A 22403-nucleotide genomic window follows, 5' to 3' on the forward strand; every position below is an offset into this window, starting at 1 on the left:
GATCTCACAGTTTGTGGGATCGAGCCTTGCTTCTGGCTCTGTGCTCACAGTGAGGAGCCTGCTTGGGATTCTCTCTCTCCCTCTCTCTCTGCCCCTCCCTGCTCACATTCTCCCTCTCCCTGTCTCTCTGTCTCTGTCTCTCTCGAAATAAATAAACTTAAAATAAAAATAATAAAGAAAATAAAAACAATTAACTGAAAACAAAAAATTCTCCAATTTTTCACTGTTAATTCATGATAAGCAGTAATAAGAACAAACGAGTTCTTGAACCCCACTGAACTGAATGGATTCTTTGAACAAAGCCTCTCTCTGGGCTGAGGCAGATTCTGCCTGTTGATTTTCAAGAGGACCAGTCCTAATTTCTCACCCATAGGTGAAGTGGCTTTACAATTCTCCAGGTCCCCTTCCTCCAGGCTGGTGATGGCGTGTTGCAGGTAGAAAGCCAAAGTTGCTGCAGTCCTGGGGAAGCTTTGTTAATGCCCTCACAGGCCCGTAACGTCAGTTCACTGAGTTAAGGGCTTGAGTGCCTCTCTTTACCCAGACTCCTAGGGTGCAGACCTGGAAAGGACATCAGCCATTGTCTAGACTGGTCCATACCCTAATTCTATAGAGAAGCCCAGAGAGGTGAGGTGGCTTATTCAAGGACACACAGCTCCCGAGGGCAGGAAGTTCTAAGTTCTGTACCCCACCTTGCCAGCTCTTTCCCCCAGTGCTTTATCCCTCACTCCTCCTCTGACTTTTTGAGCTCTGTAATCTTTCCCCTTTCGTTTCCTCCCCTCTGTCCCCTGTTGCCCACAGTGTTTGTCCTGGCAGGTGGTGGCCTTTAGGAAGACTCCGATTTCCTGAGAGACCCTGCCCACCCTGCCTGTGTCTTCTCTGACCCAGGGGGCAGGCTACCTTCAGCACCATGGCCTTTTCATCAAGGTTCGCCTTCTGGGAGCAAAAGGAAAGTTGGGTCTCAAAATCCTTATGCTTTTCCTATGTGCTTGGCATGGTGTGTGCAGGCAGGAGTCTGGCTTGTGGGCAAGGGAGCTTGGGGAACTAGAGACAGACTGGGGCATGAGCGTGTATTTGGGGACTGGGGAGAATCGCTCTGCTCTGGATGGGCTTCTGTGCTGAGTCATGCTCCTTCTCTGAGCTCCACCTCTGGTAAGCTGAGCTGCCTTTTGTCCCACTGGTGCCCCTCCAAGTTAACCACCCCACACCCTTCCCATCTGCCCCCCTCCCCCCCCTCCACGGGCTGCTCTGACTCACCGCTGGGAACGTGGGCCGCTGTGGGGGGCCGCGGGGGATGGCGTTGGTTCTGAGGCTTCTGGAACTGGGTCCCCCCTGGTCTGGGGACTGTGGTGGGTAGAAGGAAAGGAGCCAAGGGTTGGGAGCCAGGCCAGTTGGCTGCCTGGGTTCCAGAGGGTGATTCAGGCTGCCGACCTGGGCGTGCCTTTGTGCTGTGCACAGTCCCCAGCTGGGCAATGACCTGTAACAGACAGAGCCCTTGGTTGGGGGGGCAGTGGGGGAGGCCGTGAGTCAGCCTCAGGCTAAATCCAGAGCTGAGCTCAGAGCTGGGCCTAGTGTCCCAGACCTTTCGGGGGGCAGCCAGTGTTTCCCCCAGTGCCTCACCACTTGGGCGGGACACTTGGGGTCCTAAGCTCGCATCACTGGAGGGAGGACAGAATTGGAGCCGGTGGCGGACACGGAGTGGACTCGGAATCTGGGCCATCCCTGAGCCCAAGCTAATAGCACCGCGTGCAGTAATGAGCTTGTCTGTGTGGTTTGTGAACACTTGCTGCTCCCCTAACCTGTGTGCCCAGGAGCTAATGCATGGTGTGACCTTGGGGGTGTGGGGTGGTGTGAGGGATAGGCACCGGGGGTGGGGGCAGCAGGTGCAGACCCAGTCTCTCCCACTCCTCCTCATCCTCTCTCCACCAGCCCCTCCCTTCCCTTTATCTGCTCCAGTCCCAATTTCTAAAGTAGTAGAGCGCACTCTGATGAATAATTGCCATTTCCCCCCTGTCCGTAACAGTGTGAGCTAACTTTGAAGCTTCAGCCCATTGAAAATAGCTCGGTAGACAAGTCGCAGCTTTAAAACTTCAGCGGCCATCATGCTGGTCAGTGCCCCTAGGCACTGCTAATTAGAGCTCAAAAGTAGCCAAAGACTCCCCCTCCCCCCAGGGGGATAATTAACATGATTCTGGAAACGTTCCTAAAGATCTTTTCCATCAGGAATTGAGGACTCCTTCCAATGCTTTTACCCCACTGTGCCCGGAAGGAAAGGCATGTTGAAGACGGGTAGAGCTGCTCGCAGACCTGCCTTTTTCCCATAGTCCTAAGTGACTGGGGAAAGAAGAGAAACGAAGTCCATGAGGCATTGTCTGAGCTTTTCCCAACTCTGCTCTTGCCCTCTAGCTTCTGGGCTGAGCCCAACCTCCTGGCCAGAACAGCCAGAGCTCAGGCATCTCTCCTTGTAAATTCTGCCCCCAACCTTGGGGTTCCCTCCCTCAGCTGCACGGTTAGCAGTTTTGTGGGTCTGAGGTTGGCAAAATATCTGGCCTCCCTGCCTCTGCCCCATTTCCTGTCCCCAGTCCAAGCTCAGCTGTGTGGCTGGGAAGGCATTCAGGCTCTGGGCCAGGGGGGATCACAGGGACCTAAAAGCAAGTTGGAGCCAGCCTGGTAAGGGCCGCCCATTCTACCTCCGATGGCCCAGTAGGGCTCCCACCCTGGGGTTATTCCCTCCTTAGTCACTAGGTCAGGAGCCTCTTATTCAGACTACTTCTCATCTGAGCTGAGAATGACTCTTGCAGTTGAGCATGGGTTGAGTTAGCTGGACCTTTCTGTCCACCCTGTAACCAAGCCCATGATGGCACTCTTCAGACCGCCCAAGTGGGCCACGTGACTGGTGGCCAACGGCAAGGGTACTTGATCCCGCTATTCATTCTTGAAGCTGTCACTGGACAGTTTTGACCGCAGCGCAGGGTATCCATTGCTCATGTCCCTCACCCCAGTACTCCCAAATGCGCAGGAACTCTGCCCGCTCGGGAGGGAGGGCCCCTCGGATGTTTTCCTCCTATGCTTTTAATGCTCTTTCCCGCCCTGACCTGCCAGTGACTTCTTTGTCTGCTCCCTCAGGTTAAAGAGGAGGACAAAACTCTGCCGAAGCCTGGCCCCCCTGGCAAGGAGGAAGGGGCTGTAAGTGTTTCTCTGAGCCCCCGGTGCGTGTGCCCGGGTGGGTGTGCCTGCCTGCCTTCGCCTAGTCCGTGAGGCGGTTCCGCGGACCAGGCAGGCATGGCAGGTGCCCCTTCGTCTCTGGGTGGCCAGAGGGAATGCCACTAAAGGGGCAGAAAGCGCAGCATGTGTGATGCCAACCTCTGGGGTGCGCGAAGGAGACGGGAACACCGAGGCGCTTTGGACACCTCCCCCGGCCCCTCTCTTTAGTTCCTACCTTTAGCTCTGGTTTTCTGGACCCTCTGGGGCTGGAGAGTCCTAGGCGGGCAAACTCTTAGGCTGGGGAGCACCAGAGGAGAGCTCAGCTGTTGGGACTCTTCGTCCTGCTCTGGTGACACAAGACCGGCACAGGGAGGGATTTCACCGCAGCTGTTTTGTCTCTTCCCAAGACCCCGTCAGCTGCTTGGTGCGGGTGACCTGGAGGCAGGCTCCGGCTGGTTGGTGTCCCCAACTTCTCCCCCAGGTCACTCTGCCTCGAGATAGAGACCCTGAATAAAGCTGGACTCTTTTCAAGCAAGAAAAGAGAGACGGTTCCAGAATAGCCAGGTCTAGAGACGTGTAGTTAGGAGAGGGCCGCTGTCGGCACAGGGGGCAGGAGTGCGGGGGGCCCTGGGGCAGAGCTGGGTCACAAAGCGGATCCGGGCTTCATTACCCCAGATGGTGCCTGTCCCAGTTCCCCCACTTCCTTGGATGGAGGTTTGATTAGCCAGACTCTGTGGCTTCCACCTGATGTGTAATTAATCCTGCCAGGTTAGCCAGTGATTTCAAAGGGGTGTGCTTGAGATATGCTGGGGAGGGGCCCGGGAGTATCCAGATACTCCAGAAAATTACACGTGAAGTGCTTAGAAGACTTCCCGGCACATAATAAACACTGTGTGTTAGCATCACCATTGTCACCATCTTCAGTCAGGGGGATGGGAGGAGAGCCAGAAGAGGGCGGAGAAGGGAGCAGGAGCCGGCAGCCAGGGCTGCTAGCCAGCTCCGCAGTGCCCTGGCATGCCATGGAGCACTCTTGGTCCAAGAGGTTGAGGGAGAGGCACCTTCAAGCCCTCCTCTCCCCACCCCGGCCTCAGGGCCTCCCTGTAGCTGAGGCCCGGACTGAGGTTGCTTGGGTCAGCCCTGTTCAGGACGTGCCAGAGGTCTGCCCACTCTGAGTATCTTCCTGCATCCAAGCAGCTATGGCAGCCAGACTTGTAGAGCCCAGGGCCCAGGTATACCCTGGAACCAAGGTCATTGTTTTGCGGAACAGGGACTCAAACATAGCCCATTAGTGGCAGGGCATTGCCGGATCAGCAAGGAGCCCCCAGGTTGACCTTGCTCCCCCAGGCAACGTGGCTGGCTTTGCAGGAAACTCTGCCCTACTATTAGGCAGCCTGGCTTTCCTAGTGGCTGTCCCTCGGGACCGCAGACAGTTCCCACCAGTGTTGGGGGGAGGGTAGGCGCATTAGGCAAAGTGTGCCAACACGCTCCAGGCGGGTGCCAGAGGCTGGGAGGCTGGCTGAGCCAGGGCCCCAGCTCCAGGGCAGAGTGGATCTGTGGTCACTTGAGTGCTTTCCCCTTTGTGGGCCCCAGCTCTCTCCTCTTCATCCTATTACTCTGCGCACACACACCCTGGGAGCCAGGACGCCTCCAGCCCTTGGGAAGGTGGCAGGAGGAAAGCTGTAGAGACTTGACAGAGCAGCCTGAGGTAGAAGCTTCCCCCCGGCCGGCACTGGGTTTCTGTAGCCCTGAGAGTGGGGTGAGGGGTAGACAATGGCCACAAATCAGGGGAGCAGGAGAGAGGAAGCTTGGCATGTCCAGGGGCCAGGAGTTGCTCCCCAACCACTGTTTCTGCTGGGATTGGTAGGTTCTGGGTCTGACGGCCCAGAAAGCACAGTGATAGAAGGACCGGACACCACAAAGGCAGAAAGCCCCAGAGGGAGGCCCAGGATTGATGGCAGGAATTGGTGGTTTGACCTCTCCATGCTCCATCTCTGCTGTTGTTTGGGCCGCGAGGGAGTGGGCTCACCTGGATTGGGGCTTGGTTGCTGCCCTGACATCGGCCAGTAACTCTGGGACACTTCATGGGCCTCCGGGCACTGTATGCTGGCGTCTCACAGCTCTGTGCTAAGGCTACGGATAGACAGCAGGTGACTGCAGTACCTGCTTGTGCTTTGTGGGAGAGAGAAGCCAAACTTTGAGATGCAATTGTCCTATCTAGAAGATGGAATGAAGGCTTCCTGGTGTAGCCTCTTGGAGCTATGTGTTGTTTACATGGACGAATGGAAGGTCTGTTCCATCCAGGGCTAGGCGTGAGGTCTCACTTCCTCTGCATGGGGTGGGCAGGGACACAAGGGCCGATGCTAATGTCTACCTGTGTTTGTGTGACTGCAGCTAGAGGGCAGCTCAAAGGACAGCAGTGGTCCATCTAGGAGTCCTCAGCCTCCTACCAGCCCTGTACCGTCAGAGACTTCCCAGAGAGCCAAGAGCCCTGCACCCACACTCGCCATGAATGGCCTGGGGGCTGCCTCAGCAGAAGGCCCAAGTGAGGAGGCCCAGGGCCTGTCCCGGAAGAGAGTGGCAAACGCAGTTAGGAAGGTGGTGAGCAAGGTGCTGCCTGGTGAGGAGCCTGGGAGTGCCAAGGAGCCTTCAAGCAGAGGGGTCAGGTCCCCTGAGCACCCAGCTCGAGGCAAGAGGGGAGAAAAGGCCCCTGGTCCCAAGCCACCACCTCCTCCACCTCCCCCTCCTCCACCTAAGCCTGAAGCAAAGAAGGAGGCAGCCAAGGATGAGCTCTCTGTGGGTCTACGGAGCCTGATGTCTCGGGGCAGGGCCAAGGACCACAAGCCCCGTGGCAGGCAGTCTCCTGGGAAGGGGGAGAAGCCCTCCAGCCAGGAGCCGGGCTCCTCAGGGAAACCAGGCTCCCCGGCCAAGCCTGGAATCCCGGAGAAGCAGTGCTCCCCTGCCCCACCGGAAGAGCTGGCGGACCCGGGCTCCGCTGGCCCGAAGTCGAACCTGACTGGATTGCCGCAGTCCAAGTCACCAGCCCCTGACGTGCAGCAGGAGGTACCCGAGTGTATCACTAACCTCCCACGCCCTCACCACCCTCGTTGGAAGGCCAGGCACCCTCGCAGCCAGCTTCCCCGGGCCTCCTCAACCCGCCCGCATGACTGAGAAGCTGGGCCTGGCCTTGTGCCCGTGGTGGGGCTGCATGGCTTTTCCTTCACTGAACACCAGAGTCCGTGGCGGCCCCTGCTCTGGGATGGGCCCTGCTAACCAGCATGCTGCCGTTCCTTCACATTCCTGTGTGGGATTGGGGCCTGGTCCCAGGCTGCGTGGTGTTGGCCGAAGGCTCCAGATTCCCAAGCAAGGGTCGAAGTCTTAGCAGATCAGTGCTAGGGGAGAAGGAGACTTTCTGAAGTCAGGTGACCCGTGTTCACATCCCCGGCTACTCACCCTCTGTGGGATCTCAGCATGGTCCCATCGCTGACCCTTCCTTCATCTGCCAAGTGGGGATGGGACAGGTCTGATTCCCCCTCTGAAGCCCTTGGGGCCAGAAGTATTTTGCAAGTTCATAATTTCTGTATTTTAGAATGTCATACATAACGAGCAGTAACCTCTAACCAAAGGTAAATATTTTCATAGCAAAATCTATGTTCACACTGCAGGGGGATAGAATACAAAGAGTTTTGGCGATCAAAATAGTTAAGTGAAAAATCGTTTGGGGCAGAGGGGGTGGAGGGGGCTTTTGGATTTTGGAGTTGCAAACAAGGGATAATCCCAGCTTTGAAGGGTTCTGTGAAGATTAGGAATGGTACAGTGCTCCTCCGAGCCTAGTCCCTGGTGTGGTGGGTGCTTCATAAATGGCAGCATGGATAGCGATGCTGATAACAGGAGTTTTAATGCCATCATTGCCATCACTTCCTTCTTCAGGCCTGGCTGGCAGTCCTCTCTGACAGCAGGATTCCTGAGGGAGCCCTAGGCCTGGGTGGCAAAGGGGCACCATAGGCCCCCTTTGGATCTGCGGACCCATCTGTCCCCAGAGTACCCTCTGAGTGGGATAGGAAGCTGAGAGGCAGAGGGGAGGACCTTGGAAGGTGATGCCTACATGACTGGTCCTCTGGCCAGGGACAGTTCCCTTCAAACTTCCCCATTTTGTGGACCCTTCTGAGGCCTCATGAGGTGTAGGAGGGAGGAGTCAAGTTTCACCACTGCTTCTCCCACCTGTTGCAAGCTCTTCTGGCTAGAAAGGCGGGGGGGAGGGGGAAATGGGAGTAGAGCAGCCTAGAGGCCCTCCCTGCCGATGACCTCCTGGGACTCCCAAGGTCCCAGAACCTGCCGGGTTCCCTGCTCCATTCCTCCTGGGTTTGGCAGAACTTCGAGAACAGGAGGCTGCAGCCGTCCCAGCCCTGCCGGCCTGCTCTGAAGCAGGGAAATCAGTCCTGGCACACGGGAGTTGGCAGGGGTGTTTGGGCCTCCCGGGAAGGCTGTGAGGTGTACTGTCAGCCCCTGAGTAGAACCTATAAGTAGCCAGAGAGAGTCATGTGCCTGTTCCCTGGCTTGGCTGCCTTCCCTCCGGCTCCCCGTCGCTCTCACTAGGGTGGAGTTGAGGGGCTGAGATGTGCCCTGAGCTGAAGTTCAGCCACCTGTCACCTGGGCCTGGGGCAGGGGCCAGAGGGTGTGTGGGAGAACAGGGTCATCCTAGTGCTGAAGTAGTTAGGATTGTGAGAAGAAATAACCCCGGAATTTCCTCCCCCTCCCCATTGGATAATTTGAAAACTCAAGTTGGGGGCTGCCTGGGTGGCTCAATCAATTAAGCGTCCGATTCTTCATTTCAGCTCAGGTCATGATCTCCAGTTCGTGAGTGTGAGCCCCACGTTGGGCTCCAAGCTGAGAGTACTGAGCCTGCTTGGGGTCCTGTCTCCCTCTCTCTCTGCCCCTACCCGCTTGCGTGCTTTCTCTCTCTCTCTCTCTCTCTTCTCTCTCTCTCTCTCTCTCTCTCTCTCTCTCTCTCTCTCTTCTCCACCCTCCCTCTCTCTCCCTCTCTCAAAATAAATAAACTTAAAAAAGACAGCTCAAGTTGGTGCCTGGCTTGCCTCCCTGACCCTACTCCACCTCCCCACTGGGTCCCAGTGGCTTCCTAGGCTAGAAGCTTGGCATGCCGTGCCCCCCACTCCTCCCCAGGCCAGGACTAACAGTGGTTTAACCTCTAGGCAGGAGCTGCCGCTGAGGTCCAGCTGACCCCCGCAGAGGAGGCCCACCAGCGCCTTGAGAGGATCTTCACAACTCCTGTAATGCCACCTCACGTGTATGGTTCCCAGGCCAGGGGGGACGGGGGGAGCACCTGAATATGGAAGGATGGCTCCATGGCAGACTGGGGGCCCTCACGTGGGCTTCTCACCTGAAGAAATGAGAGAAGGGCTCTGCAGAGGGTCTGAGCACAGTGAGACCTGTTCCTCTAGGGGACCCAAGGCCCTGTGCCGGTGGGAGGGGGCCCTTCGTGGCTGTGGATCCAGCCCCCATCTCTGGCCCCATTCTCTTGTCCTGGAGGACATGTCTTGGTACCAGGGCCTGGTGGACGGTGAGGCAGGGAGCTGACTCTCCCCTTTTTTGATGCATTGGCTTTTCAGATGCGGGTGGGGCCAGTTAACTCCTTGTTTATTCCTTATAGGCAAGGTCCAAGGTCTAGCTGGGTCCCCTTCCTCTTCAGAAAGGTCTTTCAGTAACTAGACAGAGGGGCACCTGGGTGGCTCAGTTGGTTAAGCATCCGACTTCAGCTCGGGTCATGATCTCACAGTTCACGAGTTCAAGCCCCATGTCGGGCTCTGGACTGACAGCTCAGAGCCTGGAGCCTGCTTCAGATTCTGTGTCTCCCTCTCTCTGCCCCTCCCCCGCTCAACTCCATCTCTCTCTCTCAAAAATAAATAAATAAAAATTTTAAAAAAAGTAATCAGACAGAAAAAGAGAGGCAAAGTCTGGCCAAAGGGTCTACCGACAGTCCCTTGGTTCTTGGGCAGGTTGCAGATGGAGTGCTGCCTCTGCTTGTGGTGTGCCCTTCTAGGAGTGGTGCAGGGGTGCAGTGGGGGGTTGAGGAAAGGGTCCCAGACTTGGGGCTGCTAGTGGTCTTGTTCCATGAGACTTGCCCTATGGTCTTGTTCTGTGCAGGAGTGACAGCTCTGATGTGTTTGGAGGCCAGATAGAGGGGAGCTAGGCTGGCCAGTGCCCTGGAGAAAAGGCCAGAGCCACCCAAGGGGCCCGGGCCCTGGGTGTGGTGAGGGGGCCTGGGAAGCACACAGAAGAGGAGCCTAATTCAGAATGCACTGGATGTCCCACCCGGGACAGACTATGGCCGGAGGCAGAGTGGCATGTTCACGCCCAGGCCACAGTGAATGACTTAACAGAGCAGCTACTCTGAGAAGTCCGTTGATAGCAAGTGTCTCTTCACCATGCCGGGCCCTGCCTTCCTGGTCTGGCTTCTCCTTGACTGGACACAGTTGACCTGCCCAGGCCAGCTTCCCATCCTGGCGCCAAGTTCCTCCAGCCTCCACCCTGCACCTTGGGCAGCTGGAAAGTGCCCGCCCACTTGGCCCAGAGTGCTTGCCGAAGGGTTCGTGCCAGTGGTCTACTCATCTTCACCCCTCTTTTTCTCTCTCTCTTCTTTGCTTGCTGCTGGCAGCTGGACCCTGAGGCCGCCTCTCCTGCCCACAGCCAGGTAGGGTGCTCCTGCCCCCTTCAGGAGCCCTCCGCTTCCTCCAGTGACCGCCTTCCACCCCTGGCCTGTACCTGGGCTGGCGTCTGTGCTCGGGCCTCATGCTGGAGTGTAAGGCCTCTTTTCCCTTCCGGCTCCCACCCTGTATCTGGGGGGATCCTTGGGGGAGGCGGTGCCAGAAGTTTGAAATGGGGCTGTTCTGTGTCAGGCCCTTGGGAGGTGTCCAGTCTGAGTGCCACCACTTGAGTTTGGACCTGTGGCATCTGGATTTTAACCACTGGAACCCAAGGGCCTGGCAAGAGTTTTGGTTTCTAGGTGTTTTAATTCCTCTTACTCTGGGTAGAGAAAGCTGAAAGGCTGAGCCCCTCCCACCTCCCACCTGCCTTCCCAAGCCAGAAGATGTGGCATTCTTTGGCTCCACCTGCTGGCCAATTTGGGAACCTACCCTTGAATTAGCTCTAAAGGATTCGTTCTAGGCCAGGACCCTGTGATGTCCCCTTCTTCATCAGGTTCCAAGCATCTGACCCGTAGAATGTGTCCAGTCGAGATGAACGTTTAACCTGTATCATGTGATTTGGAAAAAAAGAAAACATTGATTTTTTTTATAAACTTACATTTCTTCAAATATAAAAAACTAGCCTTTTTTTTTTTTTTTTCCATGTCTTCATTTAACAATTTAAAATGTTGCCAGCCCCATAGTGGTTCTCCTGTTTGAAGGGTGATTTCCCTGGTCATGATTCCCAGAGCCTAGGGGCCACGCGTACCCTTCTCTCTCCAACGGGGAAGGGCAGTCAGCGAGGAAGAGGGAGTTATCTGAACCCAGAATCCAACCTGGGAGTAGAACCCAGATCTCTTTTTCGTTCAGCTCCAAGAAATGTGACAAAGAAAATATTTATTATGTTTTCTTATCCTTTCCAATCCCTCACACAGGGGGTCAGTATCACAGAGCAGCATCTGTACCTCGGCCTCAAGTCTTGTGAGGGTGGGGGACTCTCAGAGACTGATGGTGGCTCACAGCTGTTCCAGTGCCCAGCCATGTGGCATACAAGTCTTTTCCTGTGTTTGGCAAAACACTGCTGCACTTCTGTGCCCCCCTCATATGTCTGGCCATGCTATTTTATGGCCTTGGCCTTCTGAGGAGGCATGGAGGAGGAGTGGAAAGGCTGGCGTGTACATCTGGGCACTGCTCCTTGCCCAGCAGGGCATCCTCTGGAGGGAAGACCAGGCCGAGACTAGGATTTAGGACCCATATATCACTTTGCAGTAAAAAGTCCGCAGTAGACACTTCTCGGGTCTTGAGGAAGCGCCCTTTCCCACCTCGAGACAGAGGCTGGGCATGAGAGGTCACAGTAGCAGTGGGCGTTGGCTCAGGGAGAGGGGTGTGGGCTCAGCACACCACCCCTACAGGGGAGGTGGGGAAGAGGGTGGCTGAAGGCAGAACTTGCTGGTTTGCTTTCCTACAGTCTACTCTCCTCAGGGCTCGGGTTCTGAGTGTCCCCGTCCTTCCAGACCCTCAAGGCTGGCATGGTCCCTAACTCTGTGTCCTTGTCCTCGGGGCTCCTCAGGCCCATCCCCATCCCCTGGCTTCCCCACCTTCTTCCTCTGACACTTCCAATGTCCCCTGTTCTGTGTCTGCCACCCAACTGTCCCCCTTACCAGGTGGCTCATCTGGAAGCACTTCCCCTCACGTGTCTCTTCTCTTCTGTCCTGACTGTTTTCCAGAGCAAGGTCTGACTATTTATTACCCCCCCTTCCTCTGATAGGTGAAGACAGAAGAGCAGATTGCAGCTGAGGAGTCCTGGTATGAGACAGAGAAGGTGTGGCTGGTCCATAAGGATGGCTTCTCTCTGGGTGAGTCTGGGGAGGCCCAGGGTGCAGATGCCTGGGCCTCTCAGGTTTCCGGGCTGGGTGTGCCTTCTGGGTCTGGTGAGGCCTGGGTGGTGAGTTCCGAGGAGAGGCTAGTGATATAGTAGGGAAGAGACAGGACCACAAAGGGCCTGAAGAGGGTGGCAGAGGCTTCCCGGGCCTGTGTCTGACTGTCTGTCCCCGCTCTGTAGGCAGTCAGCTCAAATCTGAGGAGCTCAGCTTGCCAGAAGGCAAGGTGCGTGTGAAGCTAGACCATGATGGCGCCATCTTGGATGTGGACGAGGATGATGTGGAGAAGGTTTGCAGGTGGAGGGCACAGGAAGTGGGCTGGGCAGGGCAGGCCTGTCCACTGGCAGTGCCGACAGATTCTGCTTCTTCAGTGCCTGCCTGCCTGTCCTATCACACAGGCTAATGCTCCCTCCTGCGACCGTCTAGAAGATTTGGCCTCGCTGGTGTACCTCAATGAGTCCAGCGTCCTCCACACACTGCGCCAGCGCTATGGTGCTAGCCTGCTGCATACGTACGCTGGCCCCAGCCTGCTCGTCCTCAGCCCCCGTGGGGCCCCTGCCGTGTACTCTGAGAAGGTGCGGCACCCACTAGGCGACCATGCTGCCCCATGGACCCACCCACACACTACCTACCCCACCTTCCCTGGCTTTGCTCCTTCCCTTTGGCATCCCACTGGGCTCTTGTCCACTCTCACAGTTGAACTTGGAGCCGTTTCAAGGGGTGGGGACATGAAGCCCTCCCCGTAACCTCTAACAGAGGCCGGGACTGTGCTAGTATCTGCATTTCTGTGCAAGGCCTTAGCCTGGGAATCCCTCGACAACCCCCCCGACAGTGAAAGGCCCAGAAAGATGTGGACCTTGGGGGTGAGGACTGTCCAAGTGTGACCAGCTAAGAGCCTGCCCCTTCCCGCCCTCCCCCTCCCACCCAAGGTGATGCACATGTTCAAGGGGTGTCGGCGGGAGGACATGGCACCCCACATCTATGCCGTGGCCCAGACCGCATACAGGGCAATGCTGATGAGCCGCCAGGACCAGTCTATCATCCTCCTGGGCAGCAGCGGCAGTGGCAAGACCACCAGCTGCCAGCATCTGGTGCAGTACCTGGCCACCATCGCAGGCACCAGTGGGAACAAGGTGTTTTCTGGTGAGACAGGCCACCTGGAAAAACTGAGAGGGGCTGGGGATGGAAGCGCCTCGTAGGTGTCAGCTTTGTTCTCCCTGGCTTCTCTGTGCCCTCAGACCCCCTCTGTCCCTGGGCAGTCTGGCCTGAGTAACTCTGAGCCTTTGTGTGCTGGGGGAATAGGCCCTGGGCAGGAGGCTTTCCTGATGGCCCCTGGGCCTCTGGAGGCTTTCCTGATGGCCCCTGGGCCTCTGGAGGCTTTCCTGATGGCCCCTGGGCCTCTGGAGGCTTTCCTGATGGCCCCTGGGCCTCTAGAGGCTTTCCTGATGGCCCCTGGGCCTCTAGAGGCTTTCCTGATGGCTCCTGGGCCTCTGTTCTACAGCAGAGAAGTGGCAGGCTCTGTACAGCCTCTTGGAAGCCTTTGGGAACAGCCCCACCATCATGAACGGCAATGCCACTCGCTTCTCCCAGATCCTCTCCCTGGACTTTGACCAAGCTGGCCAGGTGGCCTCAGCCTCCATCCAGGTGAGAGGACACTCAGGGTAGTTAAGAGACTGGCTGCCTGGTTTCAGGCTCCCTCCTGTGCCTTATTTTCCCGGGATTCTACCCAGGATCCCCTCCAGCAGGGATGGTGTGCTCCGCCCCGAGCTGTCACCATTTTGCCCCCGCCATGTCTTCTGCCCCCCCATGCTTCTTGCCCCAGGTGGGTCCTGGCTCAGCTTCCTGCCCAACCCTGGGGTTGGCTGTACCCTACTTCTGGGGCCCTGGCCCTGTGTTCAGGGGTTTCTCTCAGGCTAATTTCACCCAAGTAAGACTTGCTTGTCAATAAAGTAAGTTCCAGCCGAAGCTGGTCCCCTTCCATGCTAAATGAAATATTTTTCCACAAAGTGCCCAGCTCCCTGAGAAGACTGTGCCTGGGGGCTGGGCAAGGCACCAAGGCCCCTCTGTGAGCTGGGCCTATCTCCTTCCCCCTGGCTTTGGTTTGTGCCCCAGGGTTGACCCTGTGGTGATCTGGCCTCTGGTTGAGAGTAAGCTGCACCTGCCTGCTCCCATGGGCCTTGTTCTTTCCGGTGTGGGGTGGAGAAGCTTTACCTGGCACCACCCTCCTTGCCCATACCCTCTATGCTGTGCCATAGACGATGCTACTGGAGAAGCTGCGTGTGGCCCGACGCCCAGCCGGTGAGGCCACCTTCAACGTCTTCTACTACCTGCTGGCCTGTGGGGATGGCACCCTCAGGTGAGATGGGACAAAGGAAATCGGGGAGGGTGCTCTGGGTTCTAGCTCACTGATGGCTCCCGGACCTTGTCACTTGACTGCATCCCATACCGTTTGTTTATCGTACGCTTGCTACATGTTAGGCTCTGAGGTAACTGGGGGTGGTGAGATGAATGAGCCATGGGCTGTACCCCACAGGAACTCCTGGGTCCCGGGCACAGAGTCCTGGCTATGTGTGAGGGGCATAATTGATGCTCCCGTGTTCCCAGGGTCGAGCTATGACCTCTGCTACTCCAGGTCTGCAGAGGAAAGCACCTCAAGATGCAGGTGGTCAGAGACTTGCCTATAAGTCACACAGCTAACGTGGGGCTGAGCTGTTATTTGAGTTCATACTGGAGCCGAAAACCCGGGCCTTTTTCTGTGACCTCCAAACTGGGCCTCCTGCCCCCCATGTTGGCTCATCTACCAGGCTTTTCCCTTTAGACCTTCAGGCTTGCTGTCTTTGTTCTTTGAAAAAAAGGATTAATGATAAGGCTGAGTAAGCAGCCCCAGGACATTATCCTCCTTAACTCTTCTTGTAGCTGAGAGCCTGGTCTCTGTCCTGGCTGGACTCGTGCTTCAGGCAGATTCCTGGCTCTCTTTCAGGGGTCTGTCTGGACACTCTCCCCAGAGCATCTCTGACGACCTGTCCTAGGGAGGTTGGTGCTCTGACCAGGCCTTCAGGCCAATTAGGGAAGGTGGCGGCAGCTGGCCTGACAATAGGGCATGACGGGCAGACAGGACTGAGAGTCTGGAAGCTGAATCTGTCTCCACCCTGGTAGGGAGATGGCCTTGGCATGGGGACCAAGCACTGTGCTGATGCCTCATTTGTACCCCTAGGACAGAGCTCCACTTGAACCACTTGGCAGAGAACAATGTGTTTGGGATTGTGCCACTGGCCAAGGTGAGGGGCCTGTGGGGACTAGGTTGGCAGTCCTGGGCCTTGGGAACAGGGGAGTAGGGGAAGTGACCTGGAGAACCCCACGGGAATAGCAGGAGCCCAGCCCCAGCTGGGCAGCTCTCCCCAGCCCTGCCCTCCCCAAGGGTCCCGAAGCATGGGGGTATGCCGGGAGGGACAGCGCCCCCCCCCCCACCAAGGTGCAGTGCCAGCGTCCCCTCCTGTCCCTGCAGCCTGAGGAGAAGCAGAAGGCGGCTCAGCAGTTCAGTAAGCTACAGACCGCCATGAAGGTGCTGGGCATCTCCCCAGATGAACAGAAAGCCTGCTGGCTCATCCTGGCTGCCATCTACCACCTGGGGGCTGCAGGCGCCACCAAAGGTAACCCGCAACGGGTCCCAACAGCCTGGCTTGTTGCCCGGGAGAGCTTGTGGAGGCCCTGCCACTCGCGGTTTGTCCTCACCCAGCACAGATGTGTCTGTTATCACTCTCTGTTGCGTGTGCCTCTTCCCAGTCTCCCACGTCAGAACAGGAGGCTCTGATGCCCAGAGAAGGATCTCTGCCCCTGGACTTGGATGGCAGTAATGCGGAGCACTGTGAAGGGGGGGGGGGGGGGGGCAGGATTCGGAGGCTGAGGGGAAAGAGAAGGGCCCTAAGTCCGAGCAGTCCCCTTGGAATAATTCTGCTTCTTGTTCCCTTCCTGACAGAGGCCCCCGAGGAGCAAGCCGGTAACTGACCTTGGCCCCTCCCTGGGGTGTAGGGGCCACCTTGTCCCATCTTGGTGCTTGCCCTGGGCTCTGTCTGGGGGCTGGGCTTGTTCTGTCACAATGGAGGGGACTGGCCTGGGAGAAGCCCCAGGTTGAGGGGGGAGAAGGTGCCTGCCGGCTGTGAGGCTTCTCGGAGTCCCAGGCATAGCTGCTTCTACTTGTGTTGCCTCAAGATCCTGGGGCCTCTCAGGATGCCCTCCTTGGGGCTTGGATGGGGTAGGGTGGGCCTGCTTCTTGGGGCTTTCCCAGGCCAGTTTTCTCTGAGTCTTCCCTTTTCTTCACTGGTTTGGTAGAAGGCATCTCTTCCTCTTGCATATCCAGGTGGGGGCCACTAGGGGGCGGCAGGCACCGTGGTAACGAATGGGCTGTTGCTTCCGCACTTGAACTTGGGGCTTGTGAATGGCTAGAGCTTGGTCTGGCTTGGAAGAACTCTGCTGCCTCCTTCTGAGATTACCTTGACGGCTGGGCACTCTGAGCACCTCTTTGCCCCTTTCTCCCCTTTCTCCGAGGGATGCTGCCTCTGAACAGCCTCTCAGGCTTTGACTTCGTGTTCCTCTGGGATGTGAAGAGCCCCAGGCTGCTCAGCAGGAGCGAGAAAGCACTGGTGGGTGGGTGGGTGCATGGAGGAACAGGCGTTCAGGTGTTAGGTTCCTTATGATCCCAGCAGGTGGCAACCCTGCCAAAGAGGAAGCGGGCTCTGAGTTAAAGAAGTTGTCTCCAGACTGCGTAGGTGGGCAGGCGGGTAGGCGTGTGGCTGTGTCTTGAGGAAGTTCTTTTGCTCTGAGGCGATGACAAGCCCAGGTTTCCCATAACCCTGTACTGCACGCGGAGAGCTCCGGGTGTGTGTCAACAGGGTCTGTTACCTCCTCAGAGCTTCCGGTATTTCCCAGAGGGTGTGTGTGTGCGTGTGTGTGTGTGTGTGTGTGTGTGTGTGTGTGTGTGTGTGTGGTGTCTTTGTAGGTCTCTATGTGACAGTGTGATTGCATCCATGAACACACTCCTTTGAGATGGTGTGTGTGCACATGTGTGTATTTTTGTGTCTCGGAGTCTGAATGTGGTTATGTTCTCTTGCCTGCTCATCCTCACAACCCCCCACCCCCCATGGTCCCTTCCCGTGGGCCTGGCGGGCTCAGCTGATGACTGTTTGCTAACACGCTGTTTTTCTTTGCATGCTGCATGCTGGTCCTTTGCCTTACAGAAGCTGCTGAAGGTAAAACCTTGTTTCTTGTTAGCTTTCCCTAATTGCTGTGATTAGACACATGTTGGCTGAGGCGCGACTGTCTGCGTGGGCTGTTCCCTTTCCCTGGCAGCTCTTTCCACTTCCCCACTGGTGGGCCATGGGTGGGTGTTTGTGGTCTCCCCCAGCAGACGCCTGGAAGTAAGGGAGAGGGTATTCTTGGAAGGGGGAGGCACTGGTACTCCCCCATGATGTGTCCCCAACAGGCACAGGTGGTTCTGGTGCTCATTAGAGATGGGCTGGCTCCTCCTCGGACCGCCCCACCCCTAGTTGGTACCCCTGAGGCCAAGTCCTCTAAAAGCGATGGTCAAAGCTGCCTGGGCGCCCTCTGGCGGCGGCAGCATGGAGTTACCTCCTCTTTTAGGACCTGCTCATTCTCACTAGGGCAGAGGACACAGGAAGTGCTTGCGGGCAGCTGCTGGCTGTTCCTGTTTTGCCTAAAGCCCTTCTGGTGTCATCAGGGCTGGTTTTTCCTCCAGAAGATGTTCACTCCCCAGTTGTTGGCCATGGGAGCCAAAGGGCCCAATGGTCATCAAGTGGACTAAGGAGAAAGACCCAAGATGCCAGATCCTTTTTTCCACCCCACAGCTGGACGCAAGCAGTTTGCCCGCCACGAGTGGGCCCAGAAGGCCGCATACCTGTTGGGCTGCAGCTTGGAGGAGCTCTCCTCAGCCATCTTCAAGCACCAGCACAAGGGTGGAACCCTACAACGTTCCACCTCCTTCCGCCAGGGCCCTGAGGAGAGCAGCCTGGGAGATAGCACAGGTACCATGGGACCCTTGGCTGGTAGATGTGATTGGGAGGCCTCATCCGGGGCTCATTGCAGTCTTCTCTGGCGTGGGGAGACTGCTGGGGTGAATAGGTGCTTCCATCAGAGGAAGAGGCCCAGCCCCAGGGCCCCATGCTGACTTGAGCCGGGGTGGGTAGAGAGCATACCCCGTGGGGATTCCCAGGGGGCAGGAGGTAGAGATGATGCTCTTGCCCCACAGGCCCCAAACTGAGTGCACTGGAGTGCTTAGAGGGCATGGCGTCTGGCCTCTACAGTGAGCTCTTCACCCTTCTCGTCTCCCTGGTGAACAGGTGAGTGCCAGGCAGGGCCCAGGAGCTGACCAGCTTCCTGCCGTGACAAAGGCGGGAGTTGACTGATACCTCTGTGCTGGTGTGATTGCTGAGGTGGAGCCATTCTCCGCCAGCAGAGGGCTCATTGTCCTCGCGGGCGACAAAAGGCACATCCTCCCCACCAGGGTCGTGGGCACCTGGGCAGGGTGGAGATCTGGCTTGGGGCAGAACATGGCTGCCTGGGCGCCATAGGCAGACCAGTGAAGCGTGTTCAGTGGTACTGCCCTGGCCAGCTCTGACCCAGGCTCTCCCTGTGAAGGGCTCTCAAGTCCAGCCAGCACTCACTCTGCTCCATGATGATTGTGGACACTCCGGGCTTCCAGAACCCTGAGCAGGGTGGGTCGGCCCGTGGAGCCTCCTTTGAGGAGCTATGCCACAACTACGCCCAGGACCGGCTGCAGAGACTCTTCCACGAGCGCACCTTTGTGCAGGAGTTAGAAAGATACAAGGAGGTAGCACTTGACCTTGCCTCTGCCTGCCCCCGCCCCACCCCCACCCCGGCCCCCAACTTCACTTCCCTGGCGCCCGCAGGGAGGGCATCTGTGGAGAGAGAAGGCACCACCTTCCCCACCGGTGGCTCCCTTCCTCGCTTTTGCTCTGTCATTTCTGTCTCTCTGTGTTCTCTGGAGTGGTAGTCTTGTCCTGCCCCAGACTACATTCTTACCCTGTGGAGAGTTTGCTCTCCAAGAAGCTGCACCCGCATTCGGGGTCCCTGAGAGCCCCTCTTTGCCCACCCTCAAGGCACCCACCTAGGCCCCGTGAATTCCTGCCTCCACGTGTGTCAGGCCTGGCCTTCCCTGTCTGTCTCCTGATCTGTTAAGATGGTGATTAGCTAGGGCCCCTTCACGAAAGGGTGTCCCGCATGGAACAAGATCTAGAAATCCCACCTCATGTGGAGGTGAGATGAATGAACTGGGGAGCATATTTATCTTGGATGAGAGAAGATATACGAGGCAAATGACAGCTGTCTGTCTTCAAGTGTTTCGAGGGTAATTGTGTGAAATCGAGAGTAGGGGTATTCTGCATAGTCTAATCAACTGGTGCGAATAACAGGAATATGCGACTTTACCTCAGTATTGAAGAAGGTTAAAAGAATTTTAGCTGTCCCAATCCCAGCGCCCCCGCCTGGCCATCACACAGGGCTGCACCCCTCAAAGGGCCTGTGCTCACGACCTCTCTCCCTTTCTTCCTAGGAGAACATTGAGCTGGCATTTGACGACTTGGAGCCAGCCACGGATGATTCTGTGGCAGCTGTGGACCAAGCCTCCCATCAGTCCCTGGTAGGAACCCCAGCAAGGGCCTGGACTGGCCTTTTCTCCCCTTGTCTGTTCCTCAACCTCAGTCAGGCCCTTGCTGTTGTAACCTGCTGCTTGGCTGGTCTGGTCAGGAAGTGGCACTCCCTTCTGCCCTTGTGCAGTGACAGCCTTAGCCCCAGGTGTCTGAGCCACAAGGGAAGATGTGACCTCCTCTCTTACCACCTCAGGCTCAGGCCCTGTCCTGTGACTGGCTGAGCCAGGAACTCTGGTGTCTCCTCCTCGATGGTGAGGGTTTGACTGGACCCAGAGGACATAGTCATCCCTCCCACTGTCCCCAAGAGACTGGTGCAGCCAAGCAGAACGGGCGAGGAGTCTGTGCAAGCAAGGAATCTGTGCCTGGCTATATATGTGAGCCCTCACCCCTCAACCTTAGGGGCAGGGTTTGTCACACTTTGGACTAGTATCTTGGGTACTTTGCTGCCTGGGAGACCGGCCGGCCTGATGAACACTTGGCATTTGCTGATTATCTTCAGTTAGGGACGTTTCATAGGGACTTTTCTCGAGAATTGGCATTTTTGCTAGGCTCCCCTCCTCTGCTTTGAGCCCTGCCTCCCTCTCCCTCTTCCTTGTGGGAAGGCCCTGCCATGCTACAAGGACGTGGGGCCCCAGGGAGATCGAGTGTCCCCTGGGACAAGTCCTTAAACTGCCTAAGTTCCATGTCACCCCAGGGAAGCTGGCTTTGCTTTTCCTGGCACCTGGGTTCTTGTGCCGGCCTCCGTGAGAGCCTTTGCCATTCCCAGGAGGTGTGGGGAAGTCAGTCCGTGTGGCTTAGCAGTGGCAGTGGCTCAGACAGTGTGTTCCCTTCTTTGCTGTCCCTATCTGATGGGCCTTAGCACCTCTGGAACAGGGACCCCTCGGTGCTGAACCTGTTGAGCACTGTCCTTCATTGCCCAGTCCTGCCATGCAGCTCCAGCCAGTCTGGGACCTTAGCTGCCCTTCAGTGCTTGGCCACATTCTGCTTCCTCCTGAGAATCACACAGGCTCCCTTGGGCAGCCATGGGGTGGGGGTGGGGAGGAGATGCAGGCAGCTGGGTTCAAAGAAAGGGAAAGTGGCACTTTTCTTACTTCTCTTGTCCCTCAGTCCCTAAAGGCCAGGCAAGCATGGGGTGTGGGGGCGGTTCTGTCTTCTTGCTCAAGGAAGACTTGGAAATGCTGTAGAAAAGACACCGTCAGACCAGGTGTGGCCGCAGACCTGGTTTGTGTGGCCTGCGTAGGGTGTTAGAAACCAGAATTCAGTATTTCCACCTTCTCTTGAAAAGCTGGAAGGTTTATCTGCACTAGGCCAGTGTTCCTCCAGGACAGAAGTTGGCTACAGCTGATTGGGAAATAGCCATTTCCCTCAGATGGGGACACCTGCTAGGCAGTCACCCAACTCCGCCCATTTTGGCTGTTATATCTGTTAAGTCGCCTGTCTTACAATTTGGACGCTTGAGTTTATGACCCTGCAGGAATCCCCCCTGCAGTGCTCTGAGCCCTCTCCGCGTGTCTCCCCCCCCCCCCCCCCCCCCCCCCCGCTGCCAGGGCGCCCAGGGTTAACCCCAGCCATCACTGACTGACTGCTTCCTTCGGGCCATGCCCTCTGCCCAGGGACCTTCCAGACTTCATCTCGTTTAGTCTGCCTGGGAGGTGATGCCCAGGGAGTGAGGGCCACACAGCCTCACTTCCAGCAGGGTGAGGATGGTTAACAAGAAGCCTTCAGCCTTTGGTGACTTCGGACACGACTCCTAGGAACTGTGTTTTGCTGTGGGCTTCTCTCTCTAGTCTCTCTCAGGCTCCCTCTTTCTCCTTGCTGCGCAGCTGCTCCACAAGGTGTCAGCCGTGAGTGGCAGGAGCTGCAATGCGTGTGCGTATGGGTGGCGTGTCGATAGTGTGTGGTCGGGCCAGGGGCTCCGTGTGACACGGGGGCATTTCTTCACTTCTCCGTAGGTCCGCTCACTGGCACGCACCGACGAGGCAAGGGGCCTGCTATGGCTATTGGAAGAGGAGGTGCTGGTGCCAGGGGCCACTGAGGATGCCCTCCTGGAGCGCCTTTTCTCCTACTATGGCCCCCAGGAGGGTGACAAGAAAGGTAGGTGGTACCCCTAGAGGGCTCTTCTGCTACCCCTCGGAAGGACCCACTATTATACGGGTCTAGACGGTACTGTCTGGAAGGGCTCACCGGGTCCCTGGGCTTTTTTGGGGCCTGTGCCCTGATGATCTGAACCTTACTTCTCCCACCCTCAGGCCAGAGCCCCCTCCTGCGCAGCAGCAAACCCCACCATTTTCTCCTGGGCCACAGTCATGGCACCAACTGGGTCGAGTATAATGTAGCTGGCTGGCTGAGCTACACCAAACAGAACCCGGCCACCCAGAACGCCCCCCGGCTCCTGCAGGACTCCCAGAAGTAAGGACACCACTCGCTCTTCCACGTCTCGTCCCCAGGGCTGGTTTTGGCCTCCCTGGTCTAAGAGGCCCCCTCACCAGCAGGGTTGATTGCCTCTACTTCCTGAGAGGTGACAGCTAAGGTCAATTGGTCTTGAGGGCCTGGGAGTGGCCTCCTGGATAGAGGTGGGATGGACGTGGTTGGAGGGACCTATAGTTTGAAATCTGAATAGCATCTCCACGTTCTTCATAGAAGACAGGAGTAGTAAACACACACACACACACACACACACACACACACACACACATACACAAAACAAACAAACAAACAAAAACTTTAAAATGGAGTGCCTGGCTTGGTCACAAAAGCATGTAACTCTTGATCTCAGGGTTGTGACTTCAAGCCCCACACTGGGTGTAGAGATTACTTAAAATACCATAAGAATTAAAAATTTTAAAAGAAGGCAGAAATAGCCTTAGAAACCCCTCAGTCATACAAGGCCTGTCATTCATTTGTGTATTTAGCAGATAACTATTGAGCACCTGCTCCTTGAC

At 56.9% G+C, this 22403-nt stretch overlaps 1 protein-coding gene and 1 long non-coding RNA gene across 19 annotated transcripts in view; one reads left to right on the forward strand and one right to left on the reverse strand.

Annotated features, from left to right (window-relative positions):
• The window catches only part of MYO18A (myosin XVIIIA), a 102566-nt gene that overhangs the window by 41900 nt on the left and 38263 nt on the right, over window positions 1–22403 (forward strand). For 7 of the 18 annotated variants that reach the window (XM_053892992.1, XM_053892994.1, XM_053892980.1 and 4 more), the window contains exons 3-19: window positions 8409–8486; window positions 9872–9907; window positions 11668–11755; window positions 11962–12068; window positions 12178–12354; window positions 12709–12922; window positions 13281–13423; window positions 14035–14135; window positions 14994–15057; window positions 15285–15429; window positions 15756–15776; window positions 17641–17817; window positions 18042–18132; window positions 18431–18623; window positions 19365–19451; window positions 21414–21555; window positions 21711–21870. In XM_053892992.1, the coding sequence (XP_053748967.1) occupies window positions 8409–8486; window positions 9872–9907; window positions 11668–11755; window positions 11962–12068; window positions 12178–12354; window positions 12709–12922; window positions 13281–13423; window positions 14035–14135; window positions 14994–15057; window positions 15285–15429; window positions 15756–15776; window positions 17641–17817; window positions 18042–18132; window positions 18431–18623; window positions 19365–19451; window positions 21414–21555; window positions 21711–21870 (2024 nt within the window). Of the gene's footprint in view, window positions 1–798; window positions 956–3132; window positions 3184–5592; window positions 6262–8408; window positions 8487–9871; window positions 9908–11667; window positions 11756–11961; window positions 12069–12177; window positions 12355–12708; window positions 12923–13280; window positions 13424–14034; window positions 14136–14993; window positions 15058–15284; window positions 15430–15755; window positions 15777–15906; window positions 17026–17640; window positions 17818–18041; window positions 18133–18430; window positions 18624–19364; window positions 19452–21413; window positions 21556–21710; window positions 21871–22403 lie in introns of those variants that run through there. The other 11 variants (XM_053892998.1, XM_053892999.1, XM_053892989.1 and 8 more) reach the window with 7 other exon arrangements.
• On the reverse strand, window positions 10260–15784 carry LOC128774258 (uncharacterized). The gene is made up of 3 exons (XR_008418802.1): window positions 15512–15784; window positions 11561–11837; window positions 10260–10464 (listed from the first exon to the last, which is right to left on the reverse strand). It is a non-coding gene; the product is annotated as an uncharacterized LOC128774258 (long non-coding RNA).

The sequence above is a fragment of the Panthera pardus genome, unplaced genomic scaffold (assembly GCF_024362965.1).
Source record: "Panthera pardus isolate Hobbes unplaced genomic scaffold, ASM2436296v1 HiC_scaffold_3, whole genome shotgun sequence".
Taxonomy (NCBI): Eukaryota; Metazoa; Chordata; class Mammalia; order Carnivora; family Felidae; genus Panthera; species Panthera pardus.